Here is a 17,010-nt window from a genome sequence, read left to right on the forward strand (position 1 = left end):
ACCACATGGCTGAAATATACGGTATATACATATTGTCTGTGTGTGTGTGTGTATATATATATGTATGTATGTGTGTATATATATATATATATATATATATATATATATATATATATATATATATATATATATATTTAAAAAAAAATTGTGTTCTGCACAGGCAGGTGAAACTATTATTCTATGTATTTAAAATATGTGAAGATATTTTCCTGAAGCTAGGAAAAAATACTTTAGCCTTTTTCAATCCCACTGCTTTTGACCAAATGTAGAAAATGTAGATGGCATGAAGTATGTGAATAGGATAGCCCTAAATAAAGGCAAAAACTTCTTTTTTTTTTTTTTTAGATGTTGATAGAGTGGTGAGTGTGACAGACACGGATATTAAATCCCTGCCCTCCTTACCAACTCATGGCAAAGGACTGACCAATCTCACACTGCACTGTCACTTGTGTAATCATGCCACCCTCAGCTGCACCTGGCACAAAGATTTCCCAGCTTGTGGGACCTAATCTAGTTGCCAGCAGCCTGAGATTGAGTGTCACTGGGTTAAATTAATGAAGCAATTAACCATTTAAGATACTACCATCCCATTTTACAGAGGAGGGGACTCTTCAAGTGGCAGGGTTTCGTTTAGCTTGCATTAAAAGCCTTAAGGTGTAAGGCAAAACCTTTTTAGTTTTTTTTTTAGTTTTGTATAGGGTGGAGAGGGATTAGACCCCCTGTCAGTTTTTATTGCTGTCTGTGCCCCTGTTAAGGAGATTCACGCTGTGTTTATCCTGTTTACCATTATCATTATTATTTAAGGTACTTGTATAGCGCCGTCAGTTTACGCAGCGCTTTACATATACATGGTACATTCATATCAGTCTCTGCCCTCAAGGAGCTTACAATCTAAGGTCCGAAACTCACATTCATATACTAGGGCCAATTTAGACAGAAGCCAATTTACCTACCAGCATGTCTTCATCATTGAAAGTAAAAGAAAATCCCAAATTTTGGGTTGTCCCCAGAAACGTAATAGAGGGGAAATCTTCCAATGGAGACACTAGTTCAGGTGATCTAAGAATCCCCAAGGAATTCCATTAATTTGCAGGGATTTCCTCTCACTTCCTGTTTGGCTGTGGGACAGGAAGTGAAGGGAAATCTCTGCAATTTGACACAAAGATGGTGAAAAAAATAAAAAGAATCTGACGGTTATAACCCTTCCTTGCTCTATCCAAAATGGGGGGAAAATTTTGCCTATAGTTCTACTTTAAAGACCGTTTAAACACCTTTTTCAAACTGGGGTTTAATTATGAAAAAAGTCAAATTGGTGCAAATAAAATTTTTTTACAGAAAAAAGGGTGTTACAAAGTAATAAAGAGATTAACAAAGCAACAGAAAAATAAAATAAGTTAAATAGGAAGAATACTTGCAGTGTCCTTGGTTTTAGCAGAGTTCAGTCGATGAGCAAGGTTCTCAAACTTGACAGATGTTCCTTGTTTGATGGCAAATATGGATGCATTCCACTTTTCTTCACATCAATGGTGGGTGTTTACAGATCATCTGACCAATTATCTGGTCTAAGGAGTGGTTGCTGGGATGTCACTACGTTTATGACCACATCCAATACAGTTTTCTAGAAGTATTCAGATCTCTGAATACAGTTTAACCAACAGATTATTGTCCAGCGTGATATTCACTTTGAAATGAATATAAATATAACAGATCGCAGATGCCCAGTAGGCATGACCATTACAGTGAGGGATTAGGATTATTCACTCTAATTGTCCTAAACATAAATGTCACAGGGCTTTAAAGGTGAATCTTCCCAATTGACTGTCCCTCACATTGGAAAAGATAGCCTTTCACCTTTTTTTCGTTTAATGTGTTCATGTACTTGTGTGACTTATGATGCAATACGTGTATCTGTTAATAGGTGAACGGTCCCAGAATGGACATGACCCTAGCGGAACTTCAGGAGATGGCAGCTCGACAGCAGCAGCAGATAGAAGCCCAACAGCTAATGCTGGCTACAAAGGTATATCCATTGGGGCAATTTATGGAAACAATTTGGTTATGAAGTAGACAAGGATGTGTACAGTAATCTAACACACTACAAAACTGAGTAGAGCAGGTTAAAGTGTTATGTGCAGTACATTTTATTAGCCAATGAAATTTAAGCTTACATCAGTAAGATCAGTAAAGCCTGGTACACACTAGAAGTTTTTCTTTTCTACCCAGCGGGCAGAACGGAAAAAAAAAGATTCCCGGACTAACACAAGCGAGCTTCTGTCTGAATCGCTTGCGGTTTCCCACTCCTGTGTGAATCCAGGCTGAAGTCACTATGACAAGCCTGGGTTCACAAAGAAACCGCATGTGATTCGGACAGGAATCACACCATCTTCCTGTTCAGACCGCATGTGATTCTTTGCAAAGCAATTTGAGTCCATATATTTTGTATGGTCTCTAATTGCACCGCAAAAGTATCAGGTATCAGAACATTTGCATGAGTACTTGTGCAAATGCTTAGTATCAGCACCAATACTGGTATCATTATCTGTGCAACCCTGCTGGTAGCAAATGAGCGGATACAGGTCGGACGCTGGTTTTCCAGCATGCCCATTCGACAGAAGCTGGTCTCCGGCTTCTGTAGCACGGACAGTTGTACACATGGGTTGAAGGTCGGCTGACTCTAAAGTGATGATGTTATCTGATTGGCTGCTGCGGGCTATTGCATGTTGCATTGCTGCGTTTCCTCTTTTATTGAGTAAGCCTGAAATAAGTCATTTTCAAAAAGACAAAACATTTATATTCCATTATACAGTAGCTATATTTAATTGAAATAATTTGTTTGCTTATTTCTTTTGTAACGGGACTTGCCAGTTTGCTGGGCAGGCAACTTTATTTGTAAATCCTGCGTTATTCACTCTGCTGACTCAACTGATATTGAAATGTGAAATATACAAAAAACTATCCTATTCCAAGTGTGGACTGCGAATGTTTAGGGTTAAGGTTGCCATTATTTGACATGACCTCTGTGGCTTACTATAGGAACAGCGGCTGAAATATCTGAAACAGCAGGACCAGCGTCAGCAGCAGGCCAGCGAACAAGAGAAGCTGAAACGCTTGAGGGAGATTGCTGAGAACCAGGAGGCCAAGCTGAAGAAAGTGCGAGCTCTGAAGGGTCATGTGGAACAGAAGAGGCTTAGCAATGGCAGATTAAGTGAGGCCCCAACTTCTGTGTTGATTTGTTTTTTTTTCTTCAGAAAATGTATCATATAGATGTGTTAATGTTTGATTTTCTCTTCTTACTCATCAGTGGAGGAGATCGAGCAAATGAATAACGTGTTCCAGCAGAAGCAGAAGGAGTTGATGGTAGCTGTGGCTAAAGTGGAGGATCTAAACAGACAGCTGGAGATGCTAAAGAACGGGCGCATCGAGGGTTACCATGACAACCAGTCAGCAGTCGCTGAACTTGACCGGCTATACAAAGAGCTGCAGGTAAGTTAATGGACTGTACGAATTGCCCTAAAGGATTGGCACCCTTTTGGTATATTTATCTTCAGTCCCTCCTAGCAGGCTAATCATTTTGCTCATAGCATATGACTATGTAAACTGTGGTGATCTTCATTACGCGGCCTGCCCAGTGTCGCACAATTCTTTTATTCAGAATCTTCCCAGCAACTAGTGTATTCTCCACCCAGGTATGTACTCCGTGGATTCCATTCCTTTCTGTGGAAGGTCAGCCAGCTCTGGACTGATCCTGACTATATAGTCGAGATCCACCCAGATGCTTGGAACAGCAGCTGGCTCGGCCTCTGTGCTGCTCCCACCCCCTCCACAGCCCAGTGCTCCAGTGAGCACTGGAGGGGCAGAGCAGAGAGGTGGTGATTGACAGTCACCAGCTCTCTGCTCACTAAAGACCAAGAACTGAGCAATGATTGGTCGTTGTTCACTAAGCTCTTGGTCTAGAGGCAGCGGGGGGACAGATGCAGCATCGGGCCAATGCTGCATCCACCTAGGTGTGTATGATTTATTTTTTTTCTCTAATCCCGAACTTCTCTTTTTTAAAAGATAAGTTCACCTTTGGGAACATGTTACAAGTTCCCTGTACCAGCTGCCACTTTTTGAAAATAGCGCTCTGCCCACACGGCTGCGTCATTCATTCACAGAGTTCTGTGAGTGAATGAACTACAAGTACCCAACATTCTTTGTGGCTGTCAGCTTGTAGTTCTCAATGAACTGCCACAGTGCTGTTGATTGGCAGGTCATTGGTTCTTCCTGTCAGTTTAAAACTGCTTGTCCATACGATGTACAGGCAGACTTACACTGACAGTCTGCAGGAGACCTGCATGGCACCAGCCATCTGCTGATGGCTGGTGCCATGCTTTCCAGGCTCCAAAAAAAACAAATTGGTAAATGCACATTTTTTTAACCTGACACAAAATGTGTATTTAATTATTTTTAAAGGTGAACTTCTCCTTTTAAGGTTGTAACAGGGAGGAGGAGGTAGTAATCTAGAAGAGGGCTCGTAGCGAAAACGGATGTATTGGAGGGATGTGCTTTGCATCCCTGCAACACACTGTACATCAAAGACCAGACTCTCGGTTTGAAGCTCGGGTCCGTTTTTTTTTTTTTAACAATTTTTTCATGGAAATAGGGAGCTATTAAAACAGCAGTTTTTGGTAGATGGCCTTGTTTTAGAAAAAAACAAAATTGCTTGCATTTGTTTTTATAGACTGATAATATCAAAAATGACAGTTCTGGTTGACCAAATTGGAGCCTCTTCTTGAAAAAAGCCTGTTCCCTGGCTGTGTCTGGCCTCATTTTTTTCAGAGACTCAACCAGGTATGCTTGTGAAGATAAGAGGAAAGCACTCCTGATCTGCAAACCTGTCCCATGAAATTCAAAAGCATTAAAAAAGCCGTTGGTTCAGCTTGTCGGCCAGGCAACTAGCATTTTCATGCAAGTAGTTCACCTTTGGCAGCCTGCATATTGTCAGCACAGGCTTCCTTTAAAACCTTTGTTTACTTTTAACCTGTGCCCATCGGCATAGATCTAGGTGTGCTGTCTGTTGAGGTAGCTTTCCCTTTAGTTGTAAAGGCTTTCCTTCCGTTTTGTCAATGGCTGTGGATTAGCATGCAGAGCTTTGCCTGCTCCGTCTTTTAGAGTCCGCTGTCTTAAGGGTCTCTTGTTGTGTGCCTTCATTCAGTTGAGGAACAAGCTGAACCAGGAGCAGAATGCCAAGCTGCAGCAGCAGAGAGAGAGCCTGAACAAGCGCAACTCGGAGGTGACTGCAATGGACAAACGCGTCAACGAGCTCCGAGATCGTCTCTGGAAGAAGAAGGTGGCCCTTCAGCAAAAGGAGAATGTACCAGTAAGTGACTTCCTGAACACAGAACAATCGAGTTCCATGGGTAGAAAATAGCTGACCCTTGCTCTGCCAAACACACTAGTCCTTGGGACTAAAGCCAAAATGCACTGCTAAGTAGGAAGAACAGGATGTGCATGCCTCAAGGAAAAATGGATGCCCCCATAATATGTACATAATTATAAATGCTATTCCTATTCCGTAACAAGATAATTTAACTTTTTTAATCCAATTGGTAGATTCGTATACTTTAAGCTACTCAAATTAAATTCTATCCAAAAGTATAAATGACCTGTTTAAAGAGATCCTTAAAACTGCTGCAGGTATAAAGCAATAACCTAGAGATATGTACGTATCTGTAGCTGTCTCCCGTACCCTCCTATTACACAAGGTCGAAGACAGTTTTGACAAAGCACCAACACTTTTAGGGGTAGCTTTCTGCCATATTTAACCCATATTCATCCCTCTTGGGCCCATCGTTTTGATGATCTGTCTCACTAGTCAGTTGGAATATGTGTTAGACAGGAAGGAACAGGCAAGATTTGGCACATGTAAAAGCCGGGTATTTATGTATCTGCAGGCACCTCTAGGTACCTGTGCTTTCATAACTGCACCAGGTTTTATATAATTATGACAGATTATTCAGTCTTCATAATTCCTGTTATTGTGTATTGTATACAGCTAGGGATAATGCTATTTGATCCCTGTATATGCGTACCTGGTGCAAATGGTCCTATGCAACCCTGGCAGCTATAGAGTAGTAGATTTAAGAGGGTTTCCATTGAGGACAGGCCACATACTGCCAGCACTCACCTCTGTCTGTGTCATCTATGCACAATGCTGGACAGTTGCATCGGGCTGGACAGTTGCATTTGGTTTTTGGTAGTACAGACAACCAAGTGACCACATCTTCCACCATGATTGCATAGGTTGCATAGATCATGCATTGTGTGTGGTGCAGAGTAATGTCAGCACCACTGAGAATATTCCCACACATTTTCACTGCAGGTCAGTAGGGCTAATGGTGACTTGTACACACTCCTCGCCCAGATTACAAAGATCACAGCTGTTCCTAAAAGTAGGTTATTGCATCCCACTCCATGGAACATTTATAATATGGCTTATTATAGAAAGGATTGCACTCTGCTTTTTTGTTCAGCTAAGAGGATCAAACCGGAATATCTTGTACATGACACACCAGTCTGCTGACTCCTACCATTTGCATATTAATGATGAAAGGTCTACAATCTGCTGAGCTATCATTAGTTTCAAATGGATCATTTCACATCAGAACATTGAGCCGCTGAAGCCCATTACCGCAGTATTGTGTAATTACCTTCTAAGATGGTATTTATTGCAGTAAAATATGCTTATCCCTCCCGTCTTCAAAGTTTGTTTTTGGACTTTTGTTTTTGATGGGATTCAAAATTATTTTGCCCGTTTCTGTTTTTAGCTTGATCTAGTGAAATGAAGGGAAGGTTACGATTTCCTTTTTCCCCCAAAAGTGAAGGATTTAGAATTTTTGTTGTACCCTTTGTTATAATTGGGCATTACTACCTTTCCAGCCAAGTCCCAACTTGTGTACATTAACATTCCCCCTTCACCCTATTTTATAACTGCTCTAAGGAGGGAAGGTGAGTTAACTTTATACTGCAGTAATGGTGCTGAATGAAGGCTCAGGCTTATTTTATGTTTTAAATAGATTTAGGGGGGTTAGATATTCTGTCTGGTTTTTACGGATGCATGTGTCCATGTATGGAGGGATGATTTCACTTGCTGTCCTGCCCATTTGGTGGAAAGGAATAGCTTTGCCTCAAACCCCCATATATCCCCGATATTTACGTACATTTCCTTCTTTACCACCTACCCCCCTATGGTTGCAATCCTTGCCAGGAGCCAGAAAGAAATGCCGGGTACCTCTGGAGGCCCATGTGACATAACTCTGCTGTCACACAAAGTCCATAGATCACAGGTTTACTTTAATGTTTACACAAATTGATCCTTTTTCAGCAACATCTCACATCATTGGTTTCTCCCTGGACAGATCATCCTATAGACTTTTCGATGCTGCACTTTATTTCTTTCTGAGCATTTATTTGAGGTGTAAAATTCAGAGCCTAAAGTATTTTAAAGCCACAGCAAACTAAGATAATCATTTCAGTTCTTAGACCTAAATACACCAGAAACTGGTTATGTAGTGTCCAATGCTAAACAACCAGGGAAATACCCTTTTCCTTGCCCTTTTAATGGTGGTCACGTGACCGTTGATATAACCATCCCACCCCACCAATTCCCTTCTTTCTCCAGTTTCTAAGGGTGGTGGGCAAAGAATCGAAAAGGCACTTTGCAGCTACAACCAGCATCCAAAGTTATCATTAAATCAAAGTCCCATGTAATTCCTGAAGTCCATAAAATCACTGTCCAAAATTATTGCACAAAAAAACCCCAAACTCCTTAATTTCACCACAAAGTTAAAAATATAGTGCAAAAATTATAATGGTCAAAATATCCTCCAACGTCTTTCACCTTTAAAGTAAAAAATCTGACTTCCACCAAAAATATGGCAGCCTGTGTTTGCGTCTGGAGCCGGCGATGCAAGAGAACGCTACCAATCCTTGTGTGATTTTATGGACTTCATGAATTGTATGGGGCTTTGATATAATAATTTTTGATATGGATTGATTTATTGATCTTGCACAGGCACTTTTTGTTTCAAACTTTATCAGTTTGATAGCACGGTCATATTTCAGTTTGCACGGTCACAGTTGACTGCAGTTTAATAGATTTCACATCTGTGGTATGAATGTACTTATTTCTATACAGGGATGTTTGCTACCTTTTATCACTTCCTTCCTGCAGCAGTTTGACTGAGCGTGTGGCAGCAGTAATCTGTCTTCTGGACTATAGAAACACGATGTCCTGTAGATGTGAAATAGAAAGAAAGGACACAAACTGACCGTGCTAGGACAGATCTGCTTCTGTGCCTAGCATGGTCAGTTACAAATAAGAATGAGTTCTTTCAAAGGAGGACTGTCGGGATCACCAGTTATTTGCTGAGTTTTAGAGCTCTTGGTAACATTAGGGATTGCAATGGCCTTATAATGTGACAATGCAGGCGCAGTTTGGATGCTCACCCAGACACCTGATCCAGCTTTGTCCCCGCCAACATCCCTCTGTCAACAGACATCGCTTGGTCCCACACTGCCATCTTGTGACGGCTCTTTCGGGTTCTGCCGGCGGGGCCTCATGATGGTGTGCTGCTAGGCCCGCCCCCCTCCCACTTAATGAATGATTAAAAGGCCTCCTGGGATATGGGACTTGCATATTATGGGGGAGCCAGTGAGCACACTGCATGTCATTCCCCCAGGTAAATGATGTGCATGGAGGGGTCGAGGAGGGCAAACTTCACATTTTTACACTTCATGCAAGACTTTTTTTTTTTTTATAGTTGTAGAAGAATTTTTTTTTTCCAAAGCTTGCATGTTTATCCAATACAGTGTCATTTAAACACCAGATGTTCTGCATTTATCGATGGCTAACATAGATCAACACTATACTACTGCTCTTGGAGGTGTACAGTAATAATTCAGTGTGTAATCACTGGCAGTTCACTATAATCCCATTTTAGTGTTGTTGTCTCTATGGAGAACCTGTACTTTTCTTTTGCTGCTTCTCCCTGCAATCGTTGTTTTTTGCTGTGTGCTTGTTTTGTGTTTGAAAAAGCTTTGCCGCCTCTCTTTAATTTAGATTTCATCTGATGGGAATCTGCCTCAGCAGGTAGCGCCTACCGGCAGCAGAGTGGCAGCTGTCGGTCCTTACATTCAGTCCGCCACCATGCCACGTATGCCGTCCAGACCTGAGCTGCTGGTTAAACCTGCCTACTCGGAGGGGCCCACTCCCACACAAGTACCGGATGTGACACTGAAGTCCCAGACTCTTCCCAACATGAAGACTGCTCAGGCCAAGGCGCAATCTGGTAACTTATCCAACAGTTACATTTTACTCCTTCCCTTAAACTGTTTACTTTGTGTATGGTGGTAACAGGTGTGACAATAAATGCAGGTATAGGTCCAGAAAGATTTCTTTACTGTTAGGAGGAGCCACTTCTTGCCATAGAAAAAAAGGGGATTTTTTTGGAAAGGGATAGAACCTCTGTTTGGGTTTTTTTTTTCTTTGTCTATAAATATTGGAAGGGGGGGAGGGGACTCACTTCACTTCCTGTCAGGGCAGGAAGTAACAGGATTTCCAATAGGGATACAGACAAAAACACATTTTAATAGATTGAAGATATTGCTGTTTTGTGTTCCCAGTCTGTTGTATGTGCATCAAAGGAGCAAGTATACTGAATAGATGTGACTGAAACTTTCTCTTCCCAACTCAATCTAATAATTAACCTTTTGCGGGCCACCTGCCCACAGTGTACTGCCCGTGCAGGCAAAGCAACGTACCCATATGTCGCTGCCTGCTTCCAGGTTAGGGAATGTGCATGCGGGCCCCTTCCCTCCGTCGCTCATTGTGATTGGTGATTGTACACAGCTGGAATCTGCCAGCAAGTCCCAGCCAATGATTCATGTCTGAGACCTGCTGATTGGCTGTGTCCAATCACAACGCAGAACTCTGTCTTGACAATCAACACAGTTCTCCCTGTACAGAGGCAAAGCTCTCTCTGTTTCTGTTTCTAGGGACAGGAAACACATTTAGTAAAAATCAGCACACATTACACACATTTAACCCCTTCATCGCCCTAGATGTTAACCCCTTCCCAGCGAGTGTCATTAGTACAGTGATGGTGTATAATATTAGCACTGATCACTGTATTAGTGTCACTGTTGATGTCACTGGCAGTTAGTCAGTCGTCGTCGTCCCCCCCCCCCCCCCCCCCCCTCCAGTGTAGGTTGCAGTCCCATTTATAAGTAGTTGATCACCGCCATTAACCTCTTGCTGACCAGCCGCCGCCGTTATACTGCAGCAGGTTGGCTCGGCTGCGCAAATCGCTGTAGGTGTAAATTGGTTCGTGCACAAGGTTCTGTGGGTGCAGGCGCACCCATTGGTCAGCGAGGGAGCCAATCACCGGAGTCTGCCGGCCGCCCTCGATCGTTCCCCACAGAGACAGAACGGAGATCTGCCATAGCAAACAAGGCAGATCTCCATTCTGTCCAGGGATGACACAGAGATCCTATCTTTCTGCTATGCAGGAAGATGAATCTGTGTGTTGTCCCAGGCGGCCCATCCCCCCACACAGAAACACACTGAGGAAACACATTTAACCCCTTGTGTATTAATATGTAGCAGGATACATATTGGCCTAAATTTATGAAGAAATTGCATAAAAAATAAATAATGTATTGGGTATGTTTTATAGCAGAAAGTAGAAAATATGATTTCCTTTTTTTTCAATATTGTCAGTCTTTTTTTGTTTATAGTGAAAAAAATAAAAACCGCAAAGATGATCAAATACCACCAAAAGAAAGCTCCATTTGTGGGAGGAAAAAAAAGACATAAATTTTATTTGGGTACAGTGTCGGACGACCCTACAATTGTCAGTTAAAATAATGCAGTGCTGTATCGCAAAAAATGGCCTGTCAGGAAGTGGGTAAATCCTTCTGGGGCCGAAGTGGTTTTTAATAGTGTAAAAAAACATATACATATTATACATACATACATACATACATACATACATACATACATACATACAAGATTACCAAAAGTATTGGGACGCTACAAACCTCAACTTAAATGGCAGCCAGTCTTGGTCCGTAAGGTTCACAATTGAGTTGGCCCACCCTTTGCAACTTCAACTGTTCTGGGAAGGCTGTCCACAAGGTTTAGGAGTGTGTCTATGGGAATGTTTGACCCTTCTTTCAAAAGCACATTTGTGGGGTCAGGCACTGATGTTGGAGAGAAGGCCTGGCTCTGTCTCCACTGTAATTCGTCCCAAAGGTGTTCAATCGGGCTGAGGTCAGGGCTCTGTGCAGACCAGTCAAGTTCCTCCACCCCAAACTCGCTCATCCATGTCTTTATGAACCTTGCTTTGTGCACTGGTGCGTAGTCATGTTGGAACAGGAAGGGGCAACCCCAAACTGTTTCCACAAAGTTTGGAGCATGAATTTATCCAAAATGTCTTGGTATGCTGATGCCTTAAGAGTTCCCTTCACTGGAACTAAGGGGTCAAGCTCAATCCCTGAAAAACAACCCCACACCATAATCCCCCCACCCCCCTCCACCAAATGATTTGGACCAGTGCACAAAGCAGGGTTCGTAAAGACATGGATGAGCGAGTTTGGGGTGGAGGAACTTGACTGGTCTGCACAGAGTCCTGACCTCAACCCGACAGAACACCTTTGGTATGAATTAGAGCAGAGACTGTGAGCCAAACCGTCTCGCCCAACATCAGTGCCTGACCTCACGAATGCGCTTCTGGAAGAATGGTCAAACATTTCCATAGACACACTCATAGACCTTGTGGACAGCCTTCCCAGAGGAGTTGAAGCTGTTATAGCTGCAAAGGGTGGACCAACTCCATATTGAATCCTATGGACTAAGACTGAGATACCATTAAAGTTCATGTGTGTGCAAAGGCAGGCGTCCCAATAATTTTGGTAATATAGCATATATTCTAGAATGTAAAAAGGGGATTGGCTAGGGATTATAATGGTGCCCAAGTATATAGAAGCTACAATTATTACTTAAAAGATATAAATTTTAATAAAATGAATATACGGCAAATAACATGCATAAGGTGCATAAAATCTAAGCAGAGTAAATATACAGACAGTGGTACTGGCCAAAGTATCAATATGCATGGAATGGTCACTGATGTTTGTTAAGTCCCTACATGTTTCGCCATACAATGGCTTCTTCAGGGCATTATATAGTTACCAGTGTTCAACAGTGGCTCTGATAATAATAAACACATAATCAAAATTACAGTAATCAAAAGGTAAAAAGTCAAAAATAAAATATTATAATCTAATATAGTGTGACAAACAACAAATCGAGTGTCATGGCTCATAGACTCTCCCTCCCCACAAATCCCTCCCGGTTGTGTGCCCTTTTTTGGGGAGTCCCCTTTGGTAAGGAGGGATTTGTGGGGTGAGAGAGTCCACGAGCCATGACATTCGATTTTTTGTTTGTTTTTTGTCACACTATATTAGATTATAATATTTTATTTTTGATTATGTGTTTATTATTATCAGAGCCACAGTTGAACACTGGTGACTATATAATGCACTGAAGAAGCCATGGTATGGCGAAACATATAGGGACTTGACAAGCATCAGTGACCATTCCATGCATATGGATACTTTGGCCAGTACCATTGTCTGTATATTTACTCTGCTTATATTTTATGCACCTTATGTATGTTATTTGCCATATAGTCATGTAGTAAAATGTATAACTTTTAAGTAATAATTGTAGCCTCTATATACTTTTGGCACCGTCATCCCTATCCAATCCCTTTTTTGCATTCTACCAATACAAGGAAAAATGTACAAAGTAATTCTGCGCTGCCCTAAAAACAGAAACCAGCAGCTAACACGGCCAACAGCTTATATGCCAAGTAAAAAGAAAACAACAAAAGTGTAGCGCTAAAAAAAGTTTAAAATGTCCAATGTCAGGATAAAAAATGAACCAACAGTTCTGGGTGTAGAATGTGGGAGGAAATCCTCCATATGTGTGTTGATCCTAATGATAGGGAGTCCTCAGAAGTTATGTGACTTCAAACAAGAAGCAATAGGTATATGACATCTGGAGTGAAGACAGACACACCACCACCGACAATGAAGAGGCTTATCAGATCTAATGGACCCAAAGGGGCATACGCCGAGTTGGGTCAGACAAGGCTTAGGTGGTCAGTGGCTGTAGATGATCCAGAGGGATGATGTTCTTGGGATGAGCCATAGGCTATCAAATGTCTCCCCTCTGTCTGTTTTTTGGCTCTCAGAACAGGGTAAAACCTTCCAGAGCTGAAGTAGTTAAAGCTGAACTCCGGCCTTACCCTGTCCTGTACTGAAATTGCTTACTCTGATTTCACTGCACACTACGGTGCATTGGAAGCTGCAGCAAGCCAGATTGAGCCCGCTCCATTTCCATTCTGGAAGATATCCAGCATCAAGCACACTGCTTGAATTGGATCTGAGGGCTCAAGAGAGGAGTACTGAGGCTGTTTTCAGGCAGGTATATACAGCACCCTGCTAGTCCCTCCCACTACCCATGATTAGCCTGCATTGCCACAAAAACCCAGTGATTACATCATTGGATCTAAAATTGGGTATGAAATAAAAACGGGTCTTATTAAAAAAAGAAAAAAAAAAGTCACAATAGGAAGTCAAATATAAACAAATTCAAGTTGGGCTTTCATTTCTTTTTTTTTTTTTGTCTATATAAATATGCAGTAATTTGCTTCTGACAGGTGCTTGTCATTGCTTCCCTAGAGCAAAAGGGTATAGGTTGTTCAGCTCCAATATAAACCCTGGCTATTTTATACAATATTATATTAGTATATTGTCTACTTCTTGTGCGGTGTCTCATTCTTGAGCATTTTATATTTCCTCTGGTCCAATTGATTCTATTAAAGCAATGGAGTGTCCAGGCCTCAGAGATGTCACTAGAATGTGATGTGGGGATGAGCTGGGAATAATGAGTATCTTGTGCAGCCATAGAACACTGTACATTGTGTGTGAAGTTTGTTTCTATTCTCCAGGCACCGGGGTCCACAGCATCAAATCCCAGCAGGCTGGCACTGATTGGAGCACTGTTAATGGCGAGAGTCAAAGCACAGCGAAAGGCTCTGTGACTACCAGCGGAAAGGGTGAGTGAGATCTGTAAGAACAGGAATATTTCATGAATGCAGGAGAGCGTTGCAAAATGTCTCATCTTCATTTGTATCCTCCTACATTATCTCTGTACTGAATCTCTTTTCTGTGTTACTGTGAATAGTTGTCATTCATCCCATCTTCATCCTGTTACAGAATTGTATTGTGGTCAGTTTAGTGTAGTGCTGCCTGGGATAGTGTGATAAGAAAATAGATTAGTCGCCTAAAGGATTTTCTTTCAGCTTGGTTACAACTGATATTTTCTCACTTTACAGCTACAGACGCAGACCCCTCAGCACGGGACAAGGATAAGAAGACCAGACCTAATTCTATGTTTGATTCTGTTCAGCCTCCTCCCGGTCCCCCTAACTTTGGCACTTTAAGAAAAAATCAGAGTAGTGAAGATCTGCTGAGAGATGTTCAGGTACTTCACATGCTTTAAAATTTAACTGTACACATATTTAAAGGAAAATCTATACAATAAAAATAGGTAAGCTCCCTTTACACAACACTCCTTTTGAAAAACCTGAACCATAGGCTTAAATGCTTTGAGTCACTGATTTCAAACAAGTATGCAGATTGGAAGTAAGTTTGTTTTTTTTTTTTTGTTTTTTTTTTTTTTTTGTTTTTTTTTCCTGGCTCAGAAAGTACATATGCCAGAGACAGCCAGGTAACTGACATGTTCAGATAGTCAGCAGTGAGGAGCTCTGTATTTTTTTTTTTTTCTGTATAGGCTTCTTTTAAAGCACAAAGTCAAACACAAAGCCCCCGGGCTGAATCGGCTCCTCAGGCCAATTCACGCGGTCCTCACGCCCAGGGTTTTTTCAGCCGCACCATGGCAGCACGGCCCCCTCCCCCTGCTCCGCGCTCACCACTGGCACCCCTGAATTCCTCACTCTGTACATAGCGCATCCCTGAACTCCGCACATAACGCACTCTTGGTATTTATTACCCCTTTAAAATCCTCCCAAAATTTGCCCACACCCACCATTTTATGCAGTTTGGCAGAGGGGGCATGTATGTATGTATACAAACACACACCCTGCTGACTGTAATGATGTCCACTGTGCTGATTTTTCTGTTTGTGATTTTGAATGCATTTAGAAGCTAAATTACAGAAGTCCAGCCTGAGCTTGTTTAGCTGGGCTTCTCCTATGGGTCACAGGAGTGCAATTTGTTTTCCACTCCTGTGACCGGTTGTCAGCAGAGAGCAGACTTCAGACCATTCTCCGCTGGAATCACTGATGCCCATCTCAGCGAGCTGCCAAGAAGCTGAGACGGCTGCTCCTTGCCCCTCCACAGGCAGCAGCTCTTTGCTTGGGAAGCTGAGCGAACCGTGCCATTGGCGATGTTCGATCGCTCGGTTCTCAGTACAGAGGTGGCGGGGGACAGATGCTGCATCCACCTAGTTAATTATGATTAGGGGAAAAAAAACACCATTTACTTCTCTTTTAAAGTCTACAATACTTACCTCTGCTCCAATGGTCTGATGCTCGTTGGGGCCCTCACCAGCATCTTCTTCTGGGTTTCTTCCATGTTTTGGTCTTCGTCTGTCGTGATTGATTGGTGCGGCATGACGCAACTCCATGCATGTGCAGTGCTTCATTCATCTGGCACAGTGCTGGTAATGTAAACTGAGCTGCACTGTGTATGTACATTAATAAAGACTGAGCAGGCAGGTAGGATTATTTTAGTGCAGAAGACATTGCATGTCTCTTCTGCAGTTAGGAGCCTGTCTGCAATTTTTTTTTTTTTATAAATGTAGACCCTATGTCCTGAAGAATAGCAGCTGTTGGGGGTAGGGGGGGTCGCAGAAGTGAATTGCATTGCTTCACTGAATAAAAGCAGCTTAAAAGATTTCCATATAAGTAGTTATATGGGTGTTCTACTGCAGGTATGTTCCAATACCTATGCAAAAGTCTTCACCTAAGATATTGAATTTTGGAATTGCTTACATTTGTTCTATTCTTAAAGGTAGATTATTTTTTCTTCCTATTGCAGACTGCAAATAAGAACACAGCAAAAGTTCCACCACCTGTTCCTTCCAAACCAAAACAGATCAACTTGCCTTACTACAGTCAAGCTCCCCAGCCTGCTGCAGCTGACACAAAAACGGACATAGCCCCACCAAAGCCTACATCGGCTTACACTGCAAACAAACAGAAATTATCTGTTCAGCAGAGGTTGTCTGTGCCTTCCATCCAGGAACTTCCACCACCCCCCAAGTTGGATAATCCCCCTGCGGTGGCAGTTCGTCCATTCACTCCTCAGCCGGTCAAAGACCCACCAGTGCCACAGTTCAACAAACCTCAGATGGTGGCTGCTAGTTCTATCTACTCTATGTACACAAAGCAGCAGACTCCTGGGAAAAACTACAGTGTACAAGGTGCCCTCGGCAGAGCTCAGACACGGCCTCAGTTTTCCAGTGGTAAGAATAGAATTCATCTACAATCATCTGTTGCTGGGGCTCAGTCTGGTACAGCAGACTTGGGCTGCTCTGTAGCACTGTAGGTGTTTTGGAGTTTGATCCTGCATGCCTTTGGGGCTACAGGTTAGCCATTTCCTGGTTTGTGCTAGATTTTTCATTTTGGTAAATTAAGTCTGTAGCTTGGATTCAAAATCCAGTTATTGGGGGGGGGGGGAGACCCTAGAACTGAACAAAATGAAACTTGGGCACCAGGTCTGGACCACCTATTTTTTTTTTTTTGTGATCCCATTATTTAACCACTTGCCGAACGCCCTTTAGCAGATTTACTGCTACAGGGCAGCTGTTTTGTGCAGAATCATATATATATATGTATATGTGTAATTCTGCACTTCCAGGGAGGGGGCGCACGCCGC

General features: G+C 42.3%; 1 protein-coding gene across 3 annotated transcripts in view; it reads left to right on the forward strand.

Annotated features, from left to right (window-relative positions):
- TP53BP2 (tumor protein p53 binding protein 2) overlaps nt 1–17,010 on the forward strand; it is a 104,636-nt gene that overhangs the window by 57,499 nt on the left and 30,127 nt on the right. Inside the window, exons 6-13 of one of the 3 annotated variants that reach the window (XM_073628332.1) lie at nt 1,919–2,020; nt 3,034–3,205; nt 3,302–3,483; nt 5,195–5,359; nt 9,128–9,329; nt 14,058–14,165; nt 14,445–14,593; nt 16,171–16,597. In XM_073628332.1, coding sequence (XP_073484433.1) covers nt 1,919–2,020; nt 3,034–3,205; nt 3,302–3,483; nt 5,195–5,359; nt 9,128–9,329; nt 14,058–14,165; nt 14,445–14,593; nt 16,171–16,597 — 1,507 coding nt within the window. Of the gene's footprint in view, nt 1–1,918; nt 2,021–3,033; nt 3,206–3,301; nt 3,484–5,194; nt 5,360–9,100; nt 9,330–14,057; nt 14,166–14,444; nt 14,594–16,170; nt 16,598–17,010 lie in introns of all 3 variants that reach the window. The other 2 variants (XM_073628333.1, XM_073628331.1) reach the window with 2 other exon arrangements.

This window comes from Aquarana catesbeiana, linkage group LG04, assembly GCF_042186555.1.
Source record: "Aquarana catesbeiana isolate 2022-GZ linkage group LG04, ASM4218655v1, whole genome shotgun sequence".
Classification (NCBI taxonomy): Eukaryota; Metazoa; Chordata; class Amphibia; order Anura; family Ranidae; genus Aquarana; species Aquarana catesbeiana.